The sequence below is a fragment of the Peromyscus maniculatus genome, chromosome 10 (assembly GCF_049852395.1).
Source record: "Peromyscus maniculatus bairdii isolate BWxNUB_F1_BW_parent chromosome 10, HU_Pman_BW_mat_3.1, whole genome shotgun sequence".
NCBI classification, from domain to species: domain Eukaryota; kingdom Metazoa; phylum Chordata; class Mammalia; order Rodentia; family Cricetidae; genus Peromyscus; species Peromyscus maniculatus.
Window position 1 is genome coordinate 24,372,503 of NC_134861.1, and position 21,718 is coordinate 24,394,220.

The window sequence follows — 21,718 nt, forward strand, 5'->3', positions numbered from 1 at the left end:
GAGAGGGCCTGGAACCTATTCCAACGGGCCCCGACTGTCTCTGGCCCTGGGTCTTTATAGAGACGCCAAGGGGTGGAGCAAAAGACCTCCTCCCCCAGCACAGCCAAGTGCAGGCCATCTCAGACACCTGCACTCAGGCCCGTGGTCCTGATCATCCTCTATTCGGACCTGCTGGGTAAAGCCACGAGGAACCCCAGAACGGGCTCCCACAGGGACCACTTTACCAGGGGGAAATACCTCAGGGGGGCCTCTTATAGGCCCCCTAATCAAACATGATCCAAACACTTCCCAGCCATTGTGGGGGAAATTCTTCTCCAGGACAATTAAATAAACCAATGTCTAATGTAAAGAACAATACTACACTAGATAATAGAACAGCTCTGATAGATTAATCAAAAATTCCAAAGAAAACAATAAAATGAATATTTTGGCAGACTTCCATAAATGAACAAAGACCAAAGCTTAGAATTCGAATAATGACATTGTTCTGGATGGCCTGGTAGACACAGGTGTGGATGTGATTATAATTACACCAAAATTATAGCATCCAAATTGGCCTCTTCAAGAGGTAGATGTCCAATTTCTAGGGGTTAGAACCCTATCTCAGATAAAACAGAGTTCGAGATGGGTTGAATGCATAGAGCCAGAAGGACAGGGAGGAAGGCTGAAGCCATATGTAGCAAATGTAGCAGTGAATCTTTGAGGCCGAGATCTGTTACAGTAGAATACCCAGATTAAAATTCCTACACTCCTAGAAAAGGAACACAGACCAATGCATGTTTCTAAGAATAATATGATAACATTCTATAAAAAAAGAGTCAACAACTGTTCAAACTGTATATAAACATAATACAACTGCTGTTGAACTCTCAGAAGTACCAACAGCCTTACCTTTAAAATGGCTAATAAACTAATAAACCTGTCTGGGTTGAACAATGGTCTTTGACAAAAGAGAAGTGCAAGCTTTAGAACAGCTGGTTCAAGAGCATTTAAATGCTCAACACATTGAAGATTCTACCAGCCCTTGGAATTCTCCTGTATCTGTTATTTTAAAAAGTTCGGTAATTGGAAAATGCTGACATATCTGAGAGCTATTAATAAAGTAATTCAGCCCATGGGCTCCCTACAGAATGGGATGCCCTTGCCCTCTCTGCTACTCAAATAATGGCCTATAATAGTTATTGACTTAAAAAGCAGTTTCTTTACCATACCCTTACAAGAAAATGATACAGAAAAATTTGCCTTCAAAGTACCTAATTATAACAATTCTCAGGCAGTCAAGAGATTATCAATGGAAGGTCCTCCCACAGGAAATATTAAACAGCCCTACCCTGTGCCAATATTTTGTGCAAAAACCATTGGAGATAATTCATGTGAAGTTTTCACAATCCATAATTTATCATTATATGGATATCTTATTAGCTGATCCAAAGTTAGGCACATCAGAAAGCATGTTTAAAGAAATAAAAAAAAAGTTTTGCCTCGCTGGGGACTACAAATTGTTCCTAAAAAATACAAAGAAGAGATTCTATTAATTACTTAGAATATAAGACAGAGCTACAAAAAAATTAGATCCCAAAAAGTACAACTAAGGAGAGGTCAATTACAGACTCTTAAAATGATTTTTAAAAATTGTTAGGAAGCATTTCCAACTTACTGGGTATCATGGGAATACCCAAAGATAGACTACAAAATTTGACTAGTATTCTAAAAGGAGACAAATAATTAAATAGTCCAAGAGAATTATCAGCAGAAGCTGAAAAGGAATTGGCTCTAGTAGAAAAGACAATTCAAGAAGCACATGTGGATCATGTGAATCCAGAACTTATATGCATTCTGGTCATACTCCCCTCCTGACATCCTCCCATGTGCATTTTGATGCAGAGGGAAGATATTACATTGGAATGGATATTTCTACCACATAAACCAAGTAAGAAGTTAAAGACTTATATAGAAAAGATCTATGATTTGATTCAAAAAGGAAAATTAAGACTTTGCCAGTTGACAGGAATGGACTCAGAAGAAATTGTAGTACCTTTAACTAATGAGGAAATTTCCTCACTATGGAAAGACAATGAATACTGGCAGACAGCCTGCAGTAACTTTTTGGAAGAGATTAGCAACTGTTATCCCAAAAGCAAGAGAAAAGAATTCATAAAGAAGGCTGAATGGTGCTCAGCTATGTTTATATCAGCATTGTTTGTAATAGCCAAAACCTGGAAACAACCTAGATGTCCTTCAACTGAAGAATGGATAAATAAATTGTGGCACATATACACAATGGAATACTACTCAGCAGAGAAAAACAATGACATCATGAGGTTTGCAGGCAAATGGATGGATCTAGAAAAAATCATCCTGAGTGAGGTAACCCAGACTCAGAAAGACAAATATGGTATGTACTCACTCATAGGAGGATACTAGATGTGGAACAAGGATGACTAGACTGCTACTCACATCACCAGTGAGGCTACCTGGAAAACAGGACCCCAAGAAAGACATGGGGATCACCCAATGACGGAGAAATGGATGAGATCTACATGAACAGCCTGGACATAAGTGGGAGCAATGAACAGCAAGGGTTGAGGGAAAGAGAGTGGGAGATCCCACCTGGATCAAGAACAGAGAGAGAGAGAACAAGGAATAGGAGACCATGGTAAATGAAGACCACATGAGAAAAGGAAGAAACAAAGTGCTAAAGAGGCCCACAGAAATTCACAAAGATACTCCCACAAAAGACTACTGGCAATGGCCGAGAGACAGCCGGGACTGACCTACTCTGGTGATGGGATGGCCAAACACCCTAATAGTTGTGCCAGAAACCCCATCCAAGTACTGAGGAATCTGGATGCAGACATCCATGGCTAGGCTCCGGGTGGAGCGCTGGGAGTCTAATTAGTGAGAAAGAGGAGGGTTTATATGAGCAAGAATTGTTGAAACCAAGGTTGGATAAAGCACAGGGACAAATAGCCAAACAAATGGAAACACATGAACTATGAACCAAAGGCTGAGGGGCCCCCAACTGGATCAGGCCCTCTGAATAGGTGAGACAGTTGAATGGCTTGATCTGTTTGGGAGGCATCTAGGCAGTGGTATCAGGTCCTGGGCTCGCTGCATGTGCTGGCTGTTTGAAACCTGGGACTTATACAGGGACGCTTGGCTCAATCTGGGAGGAGGGGACTGGACCTGCCTGGACTGAGTCTATTAGGTCGATCTCAGTCCTCGGGGGTGGCCTTGATCTGGAGGTGGTAGGAATGGGGGGTGTGCTGGGGGGAAGGGGAGGGAGGCAGGAAGGGGGAGAACAAGGGAATCTGTGGCTGTTATGTAGAACTGAATAGTATTGTAAAATAAAATAAATTAAAAAAAAAGAAAAAAAAAAGAAGGCTGAATGGGTCCTTCCTCACATTGTATGACAAAAGCCAATTTCTGAAGTCCTCACATTCTATACTGATGCAAATAAATCAGAGAAAGCAGGATACAAATCAGGGGACTTAAATAAAGTGGTTCAAAGTCCATACAACTCTGTACAAAAAGCAGAACTGTATGCCATTTTTATGGTACTGATGGACCTCACAGAACCCCTCAATATAGTCATTTAATCTCAATATGCAGAGTGAGTTGTTTTATATATTGAAACTGCAGAATTTATTCCTAATAATACAGAATTAACTTCATTATTCATACAACTGCAGGAAATCATCAGAAATAGGGAATATCATATATATATATATATATATATATATATATATATATATATATATATATCACATATCAGATCCCATATGGGTCTGCCAGGACCTCTAGCACAAGGTAATGATGAGATTGATCAGTTACTAATAGGTAACATGCTAGAAGCCTCAGAATTTCATAAGAAATACCATGTAAATAGCAAAGGTTTGAAGAAGGATTTCTCCATCACTTGGCAACAAGCCAAGGATACTGTAAAAAAAAAAAATCATATATATATAACCAAATTCCATTACCTGCAGGGAGCAATCCAAAAGGTATACAAAAAAAATTTTTTTTGGCAGATGAATGTGTTTCCTTTCACAGAATTTGAAAGATTAAAGTATGTACACCATACCATTGACACCTATTCAGGATTTCGGTGGGCAACTCCTATGAGTTCTGAAAAGGCTGATTCTGTGATTACACACCTATTAGAAGCTATGGCCATCATGGGAATACCTGTACAAGTTAAGACAGACAATGACCCAGCATATGTCTCCAATAAAATGAGACAGTTTTTTGCTTATTACAATATAAAGCATGTTACAGGTATACCACACAATTCCACAGGCCAAGCAGTCATAGAAAGATCCAATCAAACTTTAAAAGATATGCTAAATAAACAGCAACAGGTAACAATGACTCCTAGAAATAGATTGCATAGTGCTTTACTAACCTTGAATTGTCTCAATGCTGATGAGAAAGGAACAACAGCTGCAGAGAGACATTGGACGACAGACAGACAAAACTTCTGAGCTAAATCAACCAGTTTATTTCAAAGATGTGTTGACCTCAGAATGGAAACCAAGATATATCCTATGATTGGGAAGGGGTTTTGCTTTTGTTTCTGCAGGAGAAGAAAAGCTATGGATACCAACAAAATTAGTAAAAATTTGATTTGAACAGAAGAAACCCTTTGATGAGAAATAAAAGCTCATCCACCAATGTGACATCTCTATAAGTAGTAAGAAAATTTTAACAATCAAAGGTTGGGGTAGGGTTCTATTTTTCTCTTTACAGGATAACAGAAATACCCATCTTCCAGAAATCATAAGGTCTTGGATATCCAGACATCTACAGTAGAAAGAATTTATTGGTACCAATCTACACCAGGTAACATCTCACTGCCTACCTTCTATATCTCTTTAATTCTAGAAGAGTTGTGGTTCTGACTCAATTATACACCAAGCTGGTTTGGGGGTTGGAATTGGCTCACTCCTTCTCTAAACTCAAGCATATTGCTAAAAGAAAAGGTTGAGAGATTCTGTCTCATATCAGAAGAGCCATCTGGTGTGGGACAGAAGAAAATGATTAAAAAGGGACCATTGTCTTCAAGATTCTAATTCTCTCCATGCTTATTCTTGATTCCTCAGAACCTTTCTTACATTTCATGCTATCTTTAAATCCAAACTTCCCATTCTGATATTAATAATGTTTAAGTTTTTCACAGTAAAAAATAAGTTTTTCCAATAGCAATCTCTGAAGATGCCAGAAGAAGGAGCCCCACAAAACAACTCTACCCAGTCCAGAATGATGCCATGGTACTCATCATCATACTACACTTCTAGCCAGAATCTCAGACAGTCTTACCCATTACTCTGAGACTGGCTGTAGAATCTACAGTTAGTCCAACTGAGACTTAACTATCTGCGCCTTCTTACAGGACTCCACAGAGATATCCTCACCCCCTGAACAGCAGGAAGCAATTCTAAGAAAACTATACCCCTTTTTCCCAAAGGTTTCATGTTTCTGAGGATTATGGATAATGGTTATAGGGTTGGGGGTAGAAGAAAACATTGGACTCAGTATTCCCCTTAAGAAAAGAAAAAGGGAAATGGATAGGTATAGGATATTAAGGTAGATTATTATATACACAAGTAAACTAATTTAGTAAAATATCAGCCTTAGACAAATTGCACTGTTATGGATTCTTGTATACTGATACAAATGTAAACTATTTTTATATTCTTATTCAAGATAATTTATATATTGATAAAAATACAGAACCATATTGTTGTAATGTACATACATTTCTACTCTTATTTGAAATGTTTTGTATATTTATACAAACATAAAATTATATTTATCATACTGCCTGTATGTTCTACCTCTGTTTAGGATATTTGGTATATTGATACATATTTAGAATTATTGTCATATTGCATATTGTACTATACATTCCTACCTCTGCCTTAGCTATTTTGTATATTGTCACAATTTTGAGGTCATTGTCCTTTTACTGTGCATTAGTTTATAGACTGTTTACCCTGTTTACGTGAAGACTTACCCTTAGGTTATCTAGGTAGACAAGACTTATAGATTTATGCTTGTCATCTCTATAGTTATGTTAGGTTCTCCAGACTTACAGAAACATATGTCAGATGGATAGGTAATCTTCAAACACTTTATAGACCTAGAAAATATAGCATTTAAATGCTTTGATAACTTGGAATTCTGTTGACATGAGACACAATTGCTCCTAGCAGCACTGATCTGATCCTATGAGAATGTTGGGCTTCTGAGACATCTCCGTTTGGAAGTCTGGCTTCACCTTGGCACAAAACGGCCTACTGGGCAAAGAACTGCCCTTGCCTCGACTGCTGACAGTAAAATGGTCTAACAGATACTCTAGGCCTGTAGCCAATTTGAATGCACCAACAATGCTGTAGGTGACTGTCCAGGCTGCCAGCTGTCTCTGTCTACTCTTGAAAGACTCCCAAAAGTTGCTTGCATCCTTTTCCCATTTCTCAGGTATTATTACATTCCTTCTCAGGTCTTTGATGGGATTGAAGACTAACAGTTATAGTTACAATCTTCTTGTATCTTAGCTAGAACATATTAAGTATTAGATTTAGGTTCTTTAGGAAGGACACCTTTTGGAATGATCTTTGCAACATGCCATTTACCTATGCTCCAGAATTCTTTGGATTTCAGTATGTGTCTCTTGTTTGATATTGTTTGTGTTGGTTGTAGTTCCATCTTGTCTAGGTCATTATCCCTTATTCCTCCTGGACAATATTTGATAATCATTCCTATTGTATATAGTTTTGTATTAGGTTAGGACTTTATTATTAAGACAAAAGGGGAAGATGTAGTGGGTAGCTCTTCCAGCTTTGACCCGAAAGTAGTACCCCTAGTGAGGCTTCTGGTAACTGCCACACCTACCTATGATCTGCCCCGGGGTGGGGCCGAGATGGGAGCCCTTAAGACCCGAGATCCAGATGTTATTGGGTCTCTTGTTTTCTTGTGCTCCTGAATGCTGGATGATAGACCAAGCAGAGTTCTCCAGAGAACCCAGCTGGACTGCACCTCACCTCTCCTGGATCCTGTAACCAACCCCTTTACTGGCTATAAGTTACCCCAAAATAAACCTCCTTTTTAACTATGTGGAGTTGCCTTAATAAATCCCCCACAATACTATGGTCACAACTGAGTTTCAATCCTGGCTTCAACATCTCTCAATTCCACCTTTCACTCACAGATTAATTCTCAGGCCACACTCTGGCCATGTTAGCATGACCTACATTTCCTTCAGTCCCTTACAACACATGCGATAAATCCCAGACTCCAACCAGTCCTAGTGGCACAGGTCTCCTCAGAAGACTGAGACAGGAGGATCACAATTTCAGACCTGCCTGGGTCACTGAATGAGAGTAACTCTGTGAGACCCTGTCTCAAAATAAAAAATACAAATAAAAAGGGCTAGAGATACAGCTCAATGATAGAACACTAGCTCAACATGTGCAAGACTCTACTGTTAATCCAGTATACCTTGAAAACAATCCCAAACTTCTTAGTTTGCATGTATGGCACGGTGGTGTGCTCAGAACACGGTGGTGTGTAGTCACGACAACTGCTTCCATGAGTGGATTCATACTGGAAAGACAAAATCCCACCACAGAGTGTCCTCGGTGTTGGTGGCAATCGGAGAGAGGACAAGACTGGGTAGAAGAAAAATGAGAGCTGAAAATTCTACTTGCTATTTTTTTCCATTTGGGCCTGCCCGTGAACTAGGTTATGAAAGAAATGACTATAAAGACTGGAAGAGCTTTTTATAATTGATTTAGGACACAAACAGTACTCCTCAGAGGCTAAGTAAGAACACGACACAACGCTGAGGACAGCCATCCTTCCAGCCTTTTGCTGTTTTTGTTTTTAGAAATGCTGCACAGTTAGTACCAGCAACACAGAAATAGTTATTGAGCACTCACTGTGTCCCAGTTAAGGTGCAACTTCTGAGACAGGTCCCATTTTTACCACCATTAACTGAGCAGAGGACTGAAGCAGTCCAGATGTTAAAGCTATATTAGAGCCCCAGATCCAGACTTGATCCACTGCTGACTCAGTTTCATCACTGGGCTGCAGCCTCAAGAACACGGGACAAAGGAATTCAGGAATAAATGCCACATAACTTGACAAATATTTAACAGTGCCTTCACACACTGATATACTTCACTATTTAAAGCAAATAAGACATCTGTAAGACCCAGATGACGTAGTAGATCTAAAACAGTTTTTAAGGAGTAACTTCACTGGGGCAAAGAAATAACCTGATAGGAAATTTCAGCACATGATGTGAAAGCAGCGACAACATTCATTTCTCAGGCACTTTAAAATAGATGTCTACAGAATTATTTTATTATGGACCAGACAAAACATTTGTAATTAATTAAGCCTTCTTTAGTTACCTCTAACTGTTGTCAACTTTCTTACTTCTGCACTAATAATATAAAGAGCCATTTCCTTTCTGAAAATCTGAAATGTTTTTAAATTTTTTACGAGCCATATTTATTTTCAATTTAGTTACGTTTTCAAAAACAGGCATGTAATCTAAAGAAATCAACTTTTGGTTAAATACAGAGGCAAAAACACATTGATAACTTTCTTAAAAAGTATTTCCCAGGGAGATGACTCAGTAGCTAAGAGCACTGGTTGCTCTTCGAAGGGACCCAGGTTCAAATCCCAGCTGCCAATAAGGCAGCTCAGAACCATCTATAACTTAATGTCCAGAGGACCCAGCACCCTCCTCTGTCCTTAGCACCAGCCATGCACACAGTGCAGACATACATTCAGGCAAACACTATAGATAGATAGATAGATAGATAGATAGATAGATAGATAGATAGATAGATAGATAGATAGATAGATAGATAGATAGATATGTATGTAGATAGGTAGATTTTTTTTTAAATTAGGGGTTCTGAAGTGATTTCCCAACAGTTAAGAGAACTGGCTGCTGCTCTTCCAGAGGACCTCAGCACCCACATGGTACCTGGAATGCCAGTGCCAGAGGATTCATGCCATCCACAGGCAGCATACACATGGTACACAAGAGATGTAGACAAAATACCCATATACACAAAAATAAATAAATCTTTACAAAATAAATAACTCAAAAAGCACTTCTCTGTGAGTTTGTTTGTGTGAATGTCATGGAGCCAGAGAAGTCCTTTCCTATTTACAATTTCAAAATTAAATCAACAGTGAAAAATTTTTTTGCTTGAATATTTAAGTGCTGTTCAAAAACAAGATCCAAAATTTACCATGAAAGAATCAAGTTGCTTCATTTTGTTTGTTTTTTCTATCTGAATTCTGGGTGATGTGGAAGATAAAGGATCCACTAAAAATACTCATCTAAACATTGGAAAAGGTTACAAGGTTGCCCCAATAATATAATTGAGTAGACATGCTTGACACGGCAGAGGAGGAAGGAGGAGGTCAGGGCATCGTCCCTACATCTTAACGCTGAAAGGCACGACAGCTGAGTGAGGAGCACATCCCACATTGGACCGACAAGCCACACTCAACTCCTAATCTTGCGAGCAACAAAGTTTAACAGCTACTTTCAACTCAGACTCATGCTGTCAGTTCCCCAAACAGATGGCTGTGAACTGTTCCAACTCCATTCCCTGTTCTCTGCCATTAAAAATAAATACAAAACACTGTATAACTTTGTCTACTCATTTGTTTTACCAATATGAGCAGACTAAATCAAGAAATTTATTTGATGAGATTACTTAAAAGTCTTCCTCAAGCATATCAGGGTTCTTGCTGTTATAGTAAATATTCATAACGCATTATTGCAGAGGTAGTACAGTATAGACCAGTGGTCCTCAACCTTCCTAATGCTGAGACCCTTTAATACAGTTTGTCATGTTGTGGGGACCCCAACCATAAAATTATTTCCTTGTAACTGCATAACTGTAATTTTGCTACTATTATGAATCATAACAATACTGATGTGCAGGATATCTGATATGTGACTCCCAAGGGGGTCATGACCCACAGGTGAGAACCACTCTGGTCTAGAGGAAAGAATAGGGTCAATTCAAGGTATTTGGAGAAATTACCTGTTGGAGACCACTAGGTTTCCTAGTGGCTGTACCCAGCAGAACTGCATAAGAGGTTGATGGGGCCATGGGCCTGGGTACCAGGTGACTGTAACTACCAAGGGGGAGGTCTTTTGCTCCACCCCTTGGCATTGTTATAAATAGACCTTTGGAATAAAGTTCTGGGCCGGTGGATAAGGATCCAGGCCCACCCAGGTCTATCCTGTGTTTTCTCTGTTTCTCTCCCCTCTGTTTCTAACTAAGTCTCTTATTCCTCGTTCCTCAAGAGTATCTGAGGTAAATAAATGTGGGGGCAGGTCTCCCACAGATGGTGCCTGAACAAAGACAAAGAAAAGGTAAAAAAGAAAAAATAATAACCCTAGGGCTTGGCAAAAGGATTGAAGGTGTGTTGCAAGTGTAGGCATGCCAATACGGAATTGAGAAATGAAGGCAATGGTATTTTATTCTCGGGTGTATAGGGTAGGCAGTGAAGTGCTGCGAGGCTGCAGCATTAGATTTCTCTCTACACAGGATCTCGATCTCTCTCTTATCTATAAAAAATAAGGAAGGTAGAGTGTAGTAATATAGTGCAGGAAGGAATTTAGAGTTAGGTAGTCCTATAGAAAGATAAGAAATAAGTATATTTGCTAAGGTAGTCCTATAGAGTTTCCTATAGAGGTAAATCTTTACGTGTTTGCTACGTTAGATATATTTGCTAAGGTAGTATAAGAAGTAAATAAGAAATGTCCATGTTAGTTGTAAATAAAATAATAAGTAACAGATCTATAGAATGTAAGTAAGACTTAGGTAAGGTTTATAAAGTAGACCTATAAAATGTAAGTTTAAGTAAGGTTTCTAAAGTAGTCCTATAGCTTGTAGGTTGAAAGAGGTCACAGATTCAGTCAGAAAAATGTAGGTTTAGAATACATAGGCTTTAGGTCTAAGGATATGAAGAGTAGGTTTTCCCAACCTGGGAAAATAATATCCACAGCAGACTTGGCAGTTCCAGAAACCACCAATAATAGTAAGCAGCAGCTCCAGAGACTGCTAGCTTCAGAAAGGAGCAGCAGAAAGGGGTGTCCACTGCTGAGACCCGTGGAGCTGCCAAAGCTTCTCAAAGAGCAGACTCAAGCCAGCGAAGCCGGCCCGCACCAGCGGCGAGGGTCCCGGCTGCGAAAAAGCCACGGGGAGAAGCGGACACGCTAAGCCACGAGAAGGGCAAACGGCGGTGGGCAGCAGCTTGGAAAGCCCAGCAGTGGTGCCACGCCGTGGGAACGTGAACAGTGAGCAGAGCAGCAGTAAACAGCGGCGACAGCAGAGTCCAGACTGCTTCCGGAGGCGGAGGGCAGAATGGTGTCCGTGCTGGACAAGCAGGAAGCTGTCGGGGTGAGAACCGCACTGCAGGCTGAACGGCTCTGTGGGAATTGCTGAGACTGACTGCCCAGCCTGAGCTCCCAGGGGCAGGATGTGACTGCAATCATGGAGTTGCCCTGAGGCTACATTCGTGGATACAACAGGGCAGCGTAAGGAGGATTCCGGATGGTTTGCTGAGCACTTGGACGTCACTGATGAGGTAATTGGGTTTTCCTCCCAAATCCAGGGAGTTTCAGCTCCTGGCAGCTGAAGGAGCCTTGCGCCCATATGGCTGTGAGGTGAAGCTCTCCAGCCTGGTCTGGGAATGGCTGGTTACAGAAGGCTACAGACTGCAAAGCACAGCGGCAGGTGGAAGCCGAGGTTTCAGCAACTTGGTTATGGGACTTCTCGTATTTGGAACCGTTGGCTTCAGTCAGTACGACTCTGATAGCTATTCAAAGACTTAAGGGCAGCTGACAAGCCAGCCTGACTAGGAACGCTGAGGGACTTCTAGGAATAGTACCAGAACTCTTTGGACAGTAATGATTTTATTACAATGGGACAGTCTGAATTTACTTATGCATACAAACTATATCAGCGGTGATGATGGAACTGTTTATGTCAAAATGGAACTGCTTAGACAGAAAGTTAGGTTTCCTAACTAGGCTCAAGATTTAATTTAAAATATAAAGAAAAGGGAGAGTTAATATTCCTCAGTATATCTAATTTAAAAAATATTTTCATGTTACTTGAGTGAAATAATGTTATGTTTTAACATTGTTCGTGAGTGCAGGTTTGTAGGTTGAGAGTGGGTTCACAGGAAGGTTGAGAGTAGGAATTATAATTCTGCATAGTTCTGTTTATGTTAGAATTATTATGTTAAGTTTGATGCAGTTGCATCAAGAGTTTTTTCTTTTAAAATATAAAGAAGAGGGACCTGTTGGAGACCACTAGGTTTCCTAGTGGCTGTACCCAGCAGGACTGCATAAGAGGTTCATTGGACCACGGGCCAGAGTATGAGGTGTTTGGAAGGATCTACCCTTGACTAACTAGCAAGGGAAAGGTCATTTGCTCCACCCCTTGGCATTGTTATAACCTTTGGAATAAAGTTCTGGGCTGGTGGATAGGGATCCAGGCCCACCCGAGGCTATCCTGTGTTCTCTCTGTTTCTCTCCTCTCTGTTTCTAACTAAGTCTCTTATCCCTCACTCCTCAAGAGTGTCTGGGGTAAATAAGTGTGGGGGCCAGCAGAAGAGCAATAGGGCAATTCTGACTCTTCTGGGGGAAAAGATAAACAGAAAAGCAGCTACTGCTTCATCTCTTATTTTTCCCTAAGCAAATTAAGGAGATGATGGTGTCACCAGCACCAATGTATGTGTGTGGGACATATATGATAAGCACAATGAAGTGTGTGTGTGTGTGTGTGTGTGTGTGAGAGAGAGAGAGAGAGAGATCGAGAGAGAGAGAGAGAGAGAGAGAGAGAGAGAGAGAGATCAGCAACTGGGAGGCAGAGTTAATCGCTACAGGAGCAGTCTGACTAACAAGAGAAGAATCCATATGCTTGGTCACAAAATCAGAAGCAGTTTTACACTGGCTTCACATTATGAGCTCTACTTTAATTTCACTCTTCTTACTTACTTACTGTCCTAAGGCATTTAGTGGATACCTCCTCCTTCCAATACTCTCTAAAAACAACTTCAACATGAATCTCTCAGAGAAGTAACGGGGGGTGTGTGTGTGTGTGTGTGTGTGTGTGTGTGTGTGTGTGTGTGTATTCCTAAATATCAAACCTAGGGAGTCGAGCATCCTAAACAAGTATACTGTCCCTGAGCCGTGTACCCACACCCTTTCCTTAGCCAGCCATTCCATCCTCACACACCCCTCGTTTACCATCCCACCTCCCCATGCCCCCCCCCCCGTCATTTTTGAGATGGGTCCCACTTAGCTCAAGGCTGGCCTCAGTACATAGTAGAAAATGTCTTTGAACTCCTGGAAGCAATGGAATTATAGGCATGCTACACCATGCCAAGCCTCTTTACTCTATTTTGAGACAGGATCTTCATTTACCCAGGCTGGCCTTGAACTCACTCTGTGGCTTGGGCAGGCCTTGAAATTGTGATCCTTCTCTGTCAAGTCCCTTGGGTACCTAGAACTATAGGCCTGTACTATCAGGTTTGGCAAGCATTTGTTTTCTGATTCCACCACTTTCCAAAAGACTCATAATAGGCCATAATTTGTCCCCACTGTTTCTTGAGAGCAGGAAAATTGGTTAGTAAATTGGTGCTTAATTATCATGTGTATTGACTATTTTATGACATTTAAAGAAATAACACAAATTTCAAGAAAAATCAATGTTAATAAAATATGTTAGCTTGGTGGCACATGACTTTACTCTCAGCAGTGGCCGAGTTCAGATTTTTGAGGATTTAAGGCCAGCAAAAATAAGTTCCAGGCCAACCAGGGCTACCTAGTGAGACCCTGTCACAGTATATAAATACATGTATACATACATATATTTGCATATTATGTGCGTGGATATGTAGATTTACTTATTACACTTGATCTTGACCAAAAGGCCAAGAAGCAATTGACCAGCTATTAATTTTAAATATATCATGTTGTGGAATATTAGTCTAAGATGTGTTACATTTGTTTATGCTGTGGAACATTTGTTTAATGATGCAAAGATGTCTTACATTCTTTTTATGTTGCATTTGTTTAACTCTGTGGAGCTGTGTTACTGTGCCTGTGTAAAACACCTGATTGGTCTAATAAAGAACTGAATGACAAATAGCAAGGCAGGAGAGGGATAGACCAGGCAGAAAGAATAAACAGGAGAAAAAGAGAAAAGAGCGAGGGACGAGAAAAGGAGGAGGAGAGGAGGATGCCAGGGGCCAGCCACCCAGTCAGCCATGGAGTAAGAAGGGAAAAAAGACATAAAGAATATAGAAAGGTTAAAAAGTCCAGAGGATAAAGTTAGGTGGGATAATTTACGTTAAGAAAAGCTGTCTAGAAACAAGCCAAGCTAAGGCTTAGCATTCATAAATGAGAATATGTCTCCGTATATTTGTTTGGGAGCTGGGTAGCAGGCCCGCAAAGAGTAGAAAAAAACAAAAAAACAACTACGATATCATGTTATATTAACATCAATATTTACTGAGTACTGATTTTAAAGCAAATTGTTACCAAAGAAAGCCAACAAAATGAGGAGCAGAATAAAGCTTTCACAAACCTCGGCTTTGCACAGGAAAGGCATTTTAAAGATTCCTGTGAGTAGGATACAGAAAAAGTGGGCCCATGGGCCTTTATAGATCTTGAAATTCTGGGATGCCTTTACCATGTACAAACTTCTTCCTTGGAAATGATGCAGTTGGGTAAGCAGATGAAACACAAATACATACAAGAATAGTGTTGTAGTCTGTATACAGAAGCACATACAGATGCAACTTATAAACTTAGATTGTACAAGAAGAACTTACCTTAAAAAGTGTCACAGTGATTTCAATGTTCTCAGGAACAGGCCAAACAACAACACCACGGTATGGATTTTTTATTCCAGGTTGCCAGCTGTGAGCCTACCAGAATAAAAATTAAAGCTTCAATTATAAAGTGTGGAAATGCATTGCTAACAACCTGCAGAAGTACATTAACTTTATTTAGTTATCTATTAAGATCTATAGTCTCCCTGAGACAAAAATCACTAGTCAAAGTAAAAGCAAACGTGAAAACAACAAAACTTTTTAGGCATTAAGCTTGGGCCAGAACAGCACAAACAAATGAAAGCTGTAATCTATAAGCAAACCTTTATATACCCCCACATACACACAAGCAGATGTGCCACAAGCATGACAGAAAAATAAGGCATCTCATATTCATTATGGCTGCTATTTCTGATTATGGAAAACTTGAACAAGGAGCGATATTTAAGATTATTTTTGTGACTGAGAAGTTTAAAGAAAATTTATTCCTTAAAAGGGAAATCTCGAGTCTCGAGAAATGGCTCAGTGGTTAAGAGCACAGGCTGTTTTTCCAGAGGACTGAGGTTCAATTCCCAAAACCCACATGGTGGCTCACAACCATTTGTAACTCCAGCTCCAGGGGACCCAGCATCCTCTTCAACTCCCACTCTGACCTCCATGGGCATCAGGACTCAAGTGGTACATGACATGCATGCAGACAGAACACTCATATGCATAAAATTTGAAAAAAAAAAAAAAAGGAAATTTAAAGAAAATCTAGCAGGGTACAGCCAAGCATCAGTGGTCTCAGAACCTCGGGAGGACAGGGGCTCCAGAAAAAGGAGAAAGATGGAGGTGGACAAAGAGGAGGAAAGGAGGGAGGGAGGAGGGAGGAAGGGAGGGAGGGAGGGAGGGAGGGAGGGAGGGAGGGAGGGGTAACCATAAACTTTGTATTTAAGTTCATTTCCCCTAAACTGCCATGTTTCTTATTTAAGGCAAGCGAAAGAGAACAGTAGCTTTCCCAGACTGTATTTCTAATTTTTCTGATCTGGAAGGTGTGTTATGTATAAACCTTGATTACCAAAATTCCCTTGGAAACCTCATCCCCCAAATTTTCAAGTTCATCACCAGTTTTCCTTTGTGCATTAGCCAAAGTCTAGCTGAAGGGAGATGTCATGGCAGGTCAGGACTAGTAAGTTTTCATCTTTACATGCTGCAAACTGTGGGTGTGTTTGAAGAAGATAATAAAGGAAGAGCTGGTTATGTGAAACTCATTACACATACATACCCATTCCTATAGGGTAGAAACTGTTCATCCCACACTCTCTCCAGGTCACTGAGCTGATACCATTTGCCATGCACTGATCTGGGCTACAGAGTTGTGAAAAATTACCTGCCTTAGTGGAGTTTATGGTATACGTAGTAAGAGATGCACAAATTATTCTGATTACCTAAGCAGTATGTTACGTGGAGGATGAATGTCATGGGAAGAAAAAAAGCAGAGAATAAGGATTTGGGGTCAGAAGAACATAGTTATTTTTCAGGGCAGTCAGAGGTGGCTTCATGGAAGCAGTGACACTGGAGGGAAGGATGAAGAAATCAGACACACCAATACAGGAAGGAAGCTTTCTGAGGGCGGGGACAACAGCTGGCACTGAGGTACATCCAGGTTTATAACAAGGGACATGACTGGAGCAGAGGGGCCAAGGAGGAGGAGATGACACCACAGACAGTGGTGGACCAGCCAGGTAAGGTCCTGGCAGGCCCCTGAAAAGATACTCATTGTCACTCTGCATGAGACATGAAGCCACTGGAAGGTTTAAAACAAAGGATGATCTAAGCTGCGTTTAAGTCAACCCTTTTAGCCAATGTGTCCACAACAGGCTTCATAGCAGAGGAAGCAACTGAGAACAATTACGGGCCACTGCAATAACAAGGAAAGCTGAGGGCCGCCCGACAAGCCACGGTAGGAACGTGGCACAGAGCAGCCACATTCTGGTACAGTTTTCTTTCACAGATAGACAACGAGATCTGATGTTTTGTGTATGAGAGAATGAAGGCAACTAGAGCTGATGGCAAAGCTGTTCTGCCCTTGAGGAACTAAAAGCAAAAAACTGCTGTTAATGCATATGAGGCAAGGCCAAGTTCAGGAGCTCAGTTTTATACACACCAAATCTCAGTTGTCTATTAGATACACAAGTACAGGTCTTCAAATAAGAAGCTCAATCAAGTGTCTGTTATAATTTGGGAATGATTAGCATACAGATGATACTTAAATCTTAAAAATGGATATGATCCTAGGAGAGCCAAAACAGATAAAGAATAAAAAAAAATTGGGTTGGGATGTAGTTCAGTGACAGATAACTTTCCTGACATGCACCAGGCCCTAGGGATTGGGGGAAGGTAGTCTGCACTGAGACCTGGGGTGGAAATGAAACAAAATCAGCAAAGGTGTGTCAGCAGAGTAAAGAAAACCCAGGAGCATGAGTACCCTAGCCATGTAGTAAAGAAAAGGACCCAATGTTGGTGATAGGTGGAAACAGTGTAAGGCCTGGAAATGACCACCGGATTCAACAAAGGACAGCCGCTACGTCATAACAAGCAGTTTGGGGGGAAAGCCAGACTGGAATGAGCTCAGAAAGAACGGGAAGAAACTGGAGATACTTCATATGAGAACACACTCAACGACTCGGAGGGAAAGAAACAAGTCACCCACGGCTGAGGAAATAACATCTGCAGAGAAGCTGTAAAGACAAAAACAGACTTGTGCTAATGGGAAATGACCAGTTCAAAGGGAAATGTGATGATGGCAACAGCAAGAGGAGAAAAGTCAAGAGCACTGGCCCTGGACAGCGGGGAGACAGCTGGGGTCTGGGTGCTGGGGTCTGGGTGCTGTTTGTTTTCCAGAGGCAACGGCCACTTTCCCATAACAGTGCATGAGTACAGATGCCCATCAGGGAACATACTGGACGGATGAGGAAGAGAGGCGGAAGTCTCGCCTCACAGCACAGGACCTGCACTTGACTCAGAACCCCTTTAAAACTGGCAGGGGTGGCTGTGCACGGCTGTAATCCCAGGGTTGGGGAGGTAGACAGGCAGCTCCCTGGGGCTCACTGTGCAGCCAGTCTAATCTAACTAGTGACCTCCACGCCCTACTTCAAATATATTCCTAACAATGATGCACAAAGACATCCTCTGACCTCTTCTGCCTGCCTCTGCCTCCCAGGTGCAGGGATTAAAATCAGCAAAGTTGTTATTAGCTACCTGTAGGTAGGTAGGCTTTTCATTCTTTCCCTAGCTTTAGACTCTTGAATTACTACTTTGCCAGTTAATAAATTCCTAGAAAACATAAATACCTGATGTGTGCTAGGTTACAGACACATGTCACTATACCCAAGGTTTTGGGGTTTGTTTGTTTTGTTTTGTTTTGTTTTGTTTTGTTTGTGTGTGTACATGAAGAGGTCAGAAGTAAAGTGCATATCATACAACGGTGTGGACCTGAGAGTTCAGCAAACCAGGACCTAAGTAAATGCCCAATGGATGTAGCCCCTGCCTGGAATCCCAGAACTTGAGAGGAGATCCCTGAAGCAAGCCGGCTAGCTAGACTAGCCCAGTCAGCAAGCTCTGGATTCGAGTGTGAGACCTTGCCTCAATATATAAGGCAAAGTACAATCTAGGAACACACCCTATGTGAACTCTGGCTTCCACATGCACGTGAACACACATCCAACCACACACATACAAACATGCACACACACACACACACACACACACACACACAGCAAAAAGTTTCACTAAAATTTCCCATTTTACACTTCATTAAACTCACATTTTATAAATTTTTAAAGTGCATATATACATATACCCATGCTGCATATGTCATCTAGTAAGAGTTTTACTGTTGCTAACATGACCTCATTAGGTAACGCTCCACAGGTAGCCTTCCTCTTGACACACAGAAAGGCTCAATCACAAGCAAGGCTTTGGAAGGTGTCGGTGACAGGAAAAATCTGATGAGGGTTTTAAAGCTCTGGCTTCCCTTTGGTATTCTTACACCTCTCTGCAGACTTCAAATTCCAGCCAGAAAACGGAGCTTCAACAACAAACAATAATATGCCATATTCATTCCGGTTTATCACAACTGCCTGGCTGCTACTGTCACGTGTATTGAAAAATTATTTGTGTGTACCTTTACAAATCAATTACAGCTTGACAAAGTCTGTTATAAATGCCATGACTTGAGAAAGTAGGAAAGCTTCCTATTGTGTTAATTGCCCATATCAATTATTTTAATCAGAATGATTCTGCAATGAGCTCTTTAAATAGTTAGCTATAAAATATACATGGACCAACAGAAAATGAGCAATTAACTAGGAGTTAAACTTTAAATTAAAAAGGCAAATGTGCCTAATTATTTACTGCCTAATTTAACTGTCAGTATAATATCTTATCTGAGTGTCAGTTTTAAATTTCCTTATTTAGCTATTATGTGTAATTTGTAAAACATTTCCATAAATGTACATGACATATGTAAATATATATGTTATAAGCTTAGCACTGTCGGTTCTCATAAACTGTTATATACCTCCAATACTCCAAGAAAAAGACAGGAATTCTACAGAGTAATAACATCTAAGGGACAGGATCCCAGGACTGCCCTTGTCCACAGCTGCTCAACTCTTTACATAAATGGTGCACTGTTTGTACGTGACCCGTGCATTCGCCCCCATGTAGACTTTTACAGATACCCACTACAATGTGGGAGCAGTGTAACTAACTACTTGTCGTCCCATATTGTTTAGGAAATAATGAGGGGAACTTTTCTTTTTAAGACAGGTTTCACAAAGACTAGACTGGCCTTGAACATCTGACCCTCCAGTCTCCACCTCCCAAGTACTGAGATTATGGATAGTCCACCACACCTGGCTCACTCGCAATTTTCCCAAAGTTATTTTCAACCCATAGTTGGTTGAATCCACATATATGAAACTCCTAAATACAAAGAGCTAACTATATAAAGGAGGGTCTTGAGAACATTAAACTTAAGAAATAAATAAAAGAAAAAGTAATTTCTTCTCGAATATACTGGATTTAATCTGTAGCCTCATTTGTATTTCATTACCTAGGTTCAAACAATATGTTATCATATGAGAAAGAATCTCCCCTTCATAAAAACTACTTCATTTCAAATAAGCCATTAGATAAAATATATTCAATATCAAAAATGAGTATTTTCTGACTGACCTACAACCTAATTTATTATATTTCATAATTCTTTTAGAATATAATTGCTAGCTGATTGTCAAAAAGAAATACACTGCTTTCAGTGTCCACTCTAAAGACTACAGGTATAGTCAAAATCCTCTATTACACTTAGTGAACAACTTTATTGTGGTCAACTCCACAAAAGTTGAAGACACAATGAGAAGTACTGTGTCCATTTTTAGAACTCCTTCTCATGTATAAATAGATAATATGCCCTAAAGAAAATGCTGTTCATGGTGTGAATCAGCTTAAATTTTTATATTGCTAGTAGGAAGGAGTGTTTGGTAATTTCTGTGCACATGTGTATGTATGTTTATGGATGTGTTGTGCATGCACATGTTGTATGTGTGTGTGTGTGTGTGTTGTGAAGTGCTGTGCACAGATGTGTGCACACATGTGCATGGAGACCAGAGCCTAAGGTCAGCTGTCTTCATCTATCACTCTACCTTTGGCAAGTTCTTAAGTTAAAGGTACCCATCCTAGCACCCAGAGCTGCATCCCCGTGGCTGAGACATAGAAAATACTTGAACAATAATGATTCTAGCAGTTAACCCAGACAAGGGTGGAAAAGTGCATAATCAGGGGCTGAATAATTAATAACTTGTAGTATATTCACAGAATGGAATAATACTATGCGGCAATGAAACTATAAACTACATATGAAAACAAGAACATGAAGAACACATCTCAAAAACATGATGCTGAGCAAAGAAAACAACACATAAAACAGTATCATATTATGTAAAAACTATATATAGTACTACTAAAGCTATACAGTGCTACATAAAAATACTATTATAGCATTTTATATGAAATTCAAAAATAGGTAAACTTAGTCTTTTCTGACAGAAAATGAAAAAATGCTAGTCTCTGAGAGTTGAGAACTGCCTGAAAAAGAAACAAAAAAATTCATGCTGATAGAAATCTACATTTTGATAGGAGTATTATTTATACCATATGTATACATAAATCATATTTATAACACATACATATTATAAATTATAAACATTTGTTCATAAATTATTATATATATCACTGTAGTGGTTTGAATAAGAATGGTTCATATATTTGATGCTTAATCATCAGAGAACAGCAAAACTTGAAAAGGATTAGGAGATGTGGAAGAAGTGTGTCACTGGGGGATGGGCTTTGAGGTTTCAAAATCCCACAGTCTGGCCCAGTGTTTCTCTTCCTGCTGCCTGTGGATCATTCGTAGAACTCTCAGCTACTTCTCCAGCATCATGTCTGCCAATATGGCACCATGCTCCCCACCATGATGATAACGGACTGAACCTCCGAATCTGTAGGCAAGCTCCAATTAAATGCTTTCTTTTATAAGAGTTGCCGTGGTCATGGTGTCTCTTCAAGCAATAGAACAGTGACTAATACACTCGCTGAATTGAATAACTAAGGTTTGGTTAATTATGGATGCATAAGTTTTAGCTTAATAAAATTAAAACTGCAGGCCAGATGTGGTGACACACCCCTGTAATCCCAGCATTCAGGAGGCACAAAAGGGAAGATCACAGAATCTAAGCCAGCCCAAGACACAAAGTGAGACACTATCAAAAACAAAACCACCTTG

The 21,718-nt window shown here is 40.3% G+C and overlaps 1 protein-coding gene across 50 annotated transcripts in view; it reads right to left on the reverse strand.

The window, feature by feature from the left end:
• The window catches only part of Ehbp1 (EH domain binding protein 1), a 342,848-nt gene that overhangs the window by 242,127 nt on the left and 79,003 nt on the right, over window positions 1–21,718 (reverse strand). For all 50 annotated transcript variants that reach the window (XM_076546102.1, XM_076546096.1, XM_076546100.1 and 47 more), the window contains one exon: window positions 14,890–14,985. In XM_076546102.1, the coding sequence (XP_076402217.1) occupies window positions 14,890–14,985 (96 nt within the window). The remainder of the gene's footprint in view (window positions 1–14,889; window positions 14,986–21,718) is intronic.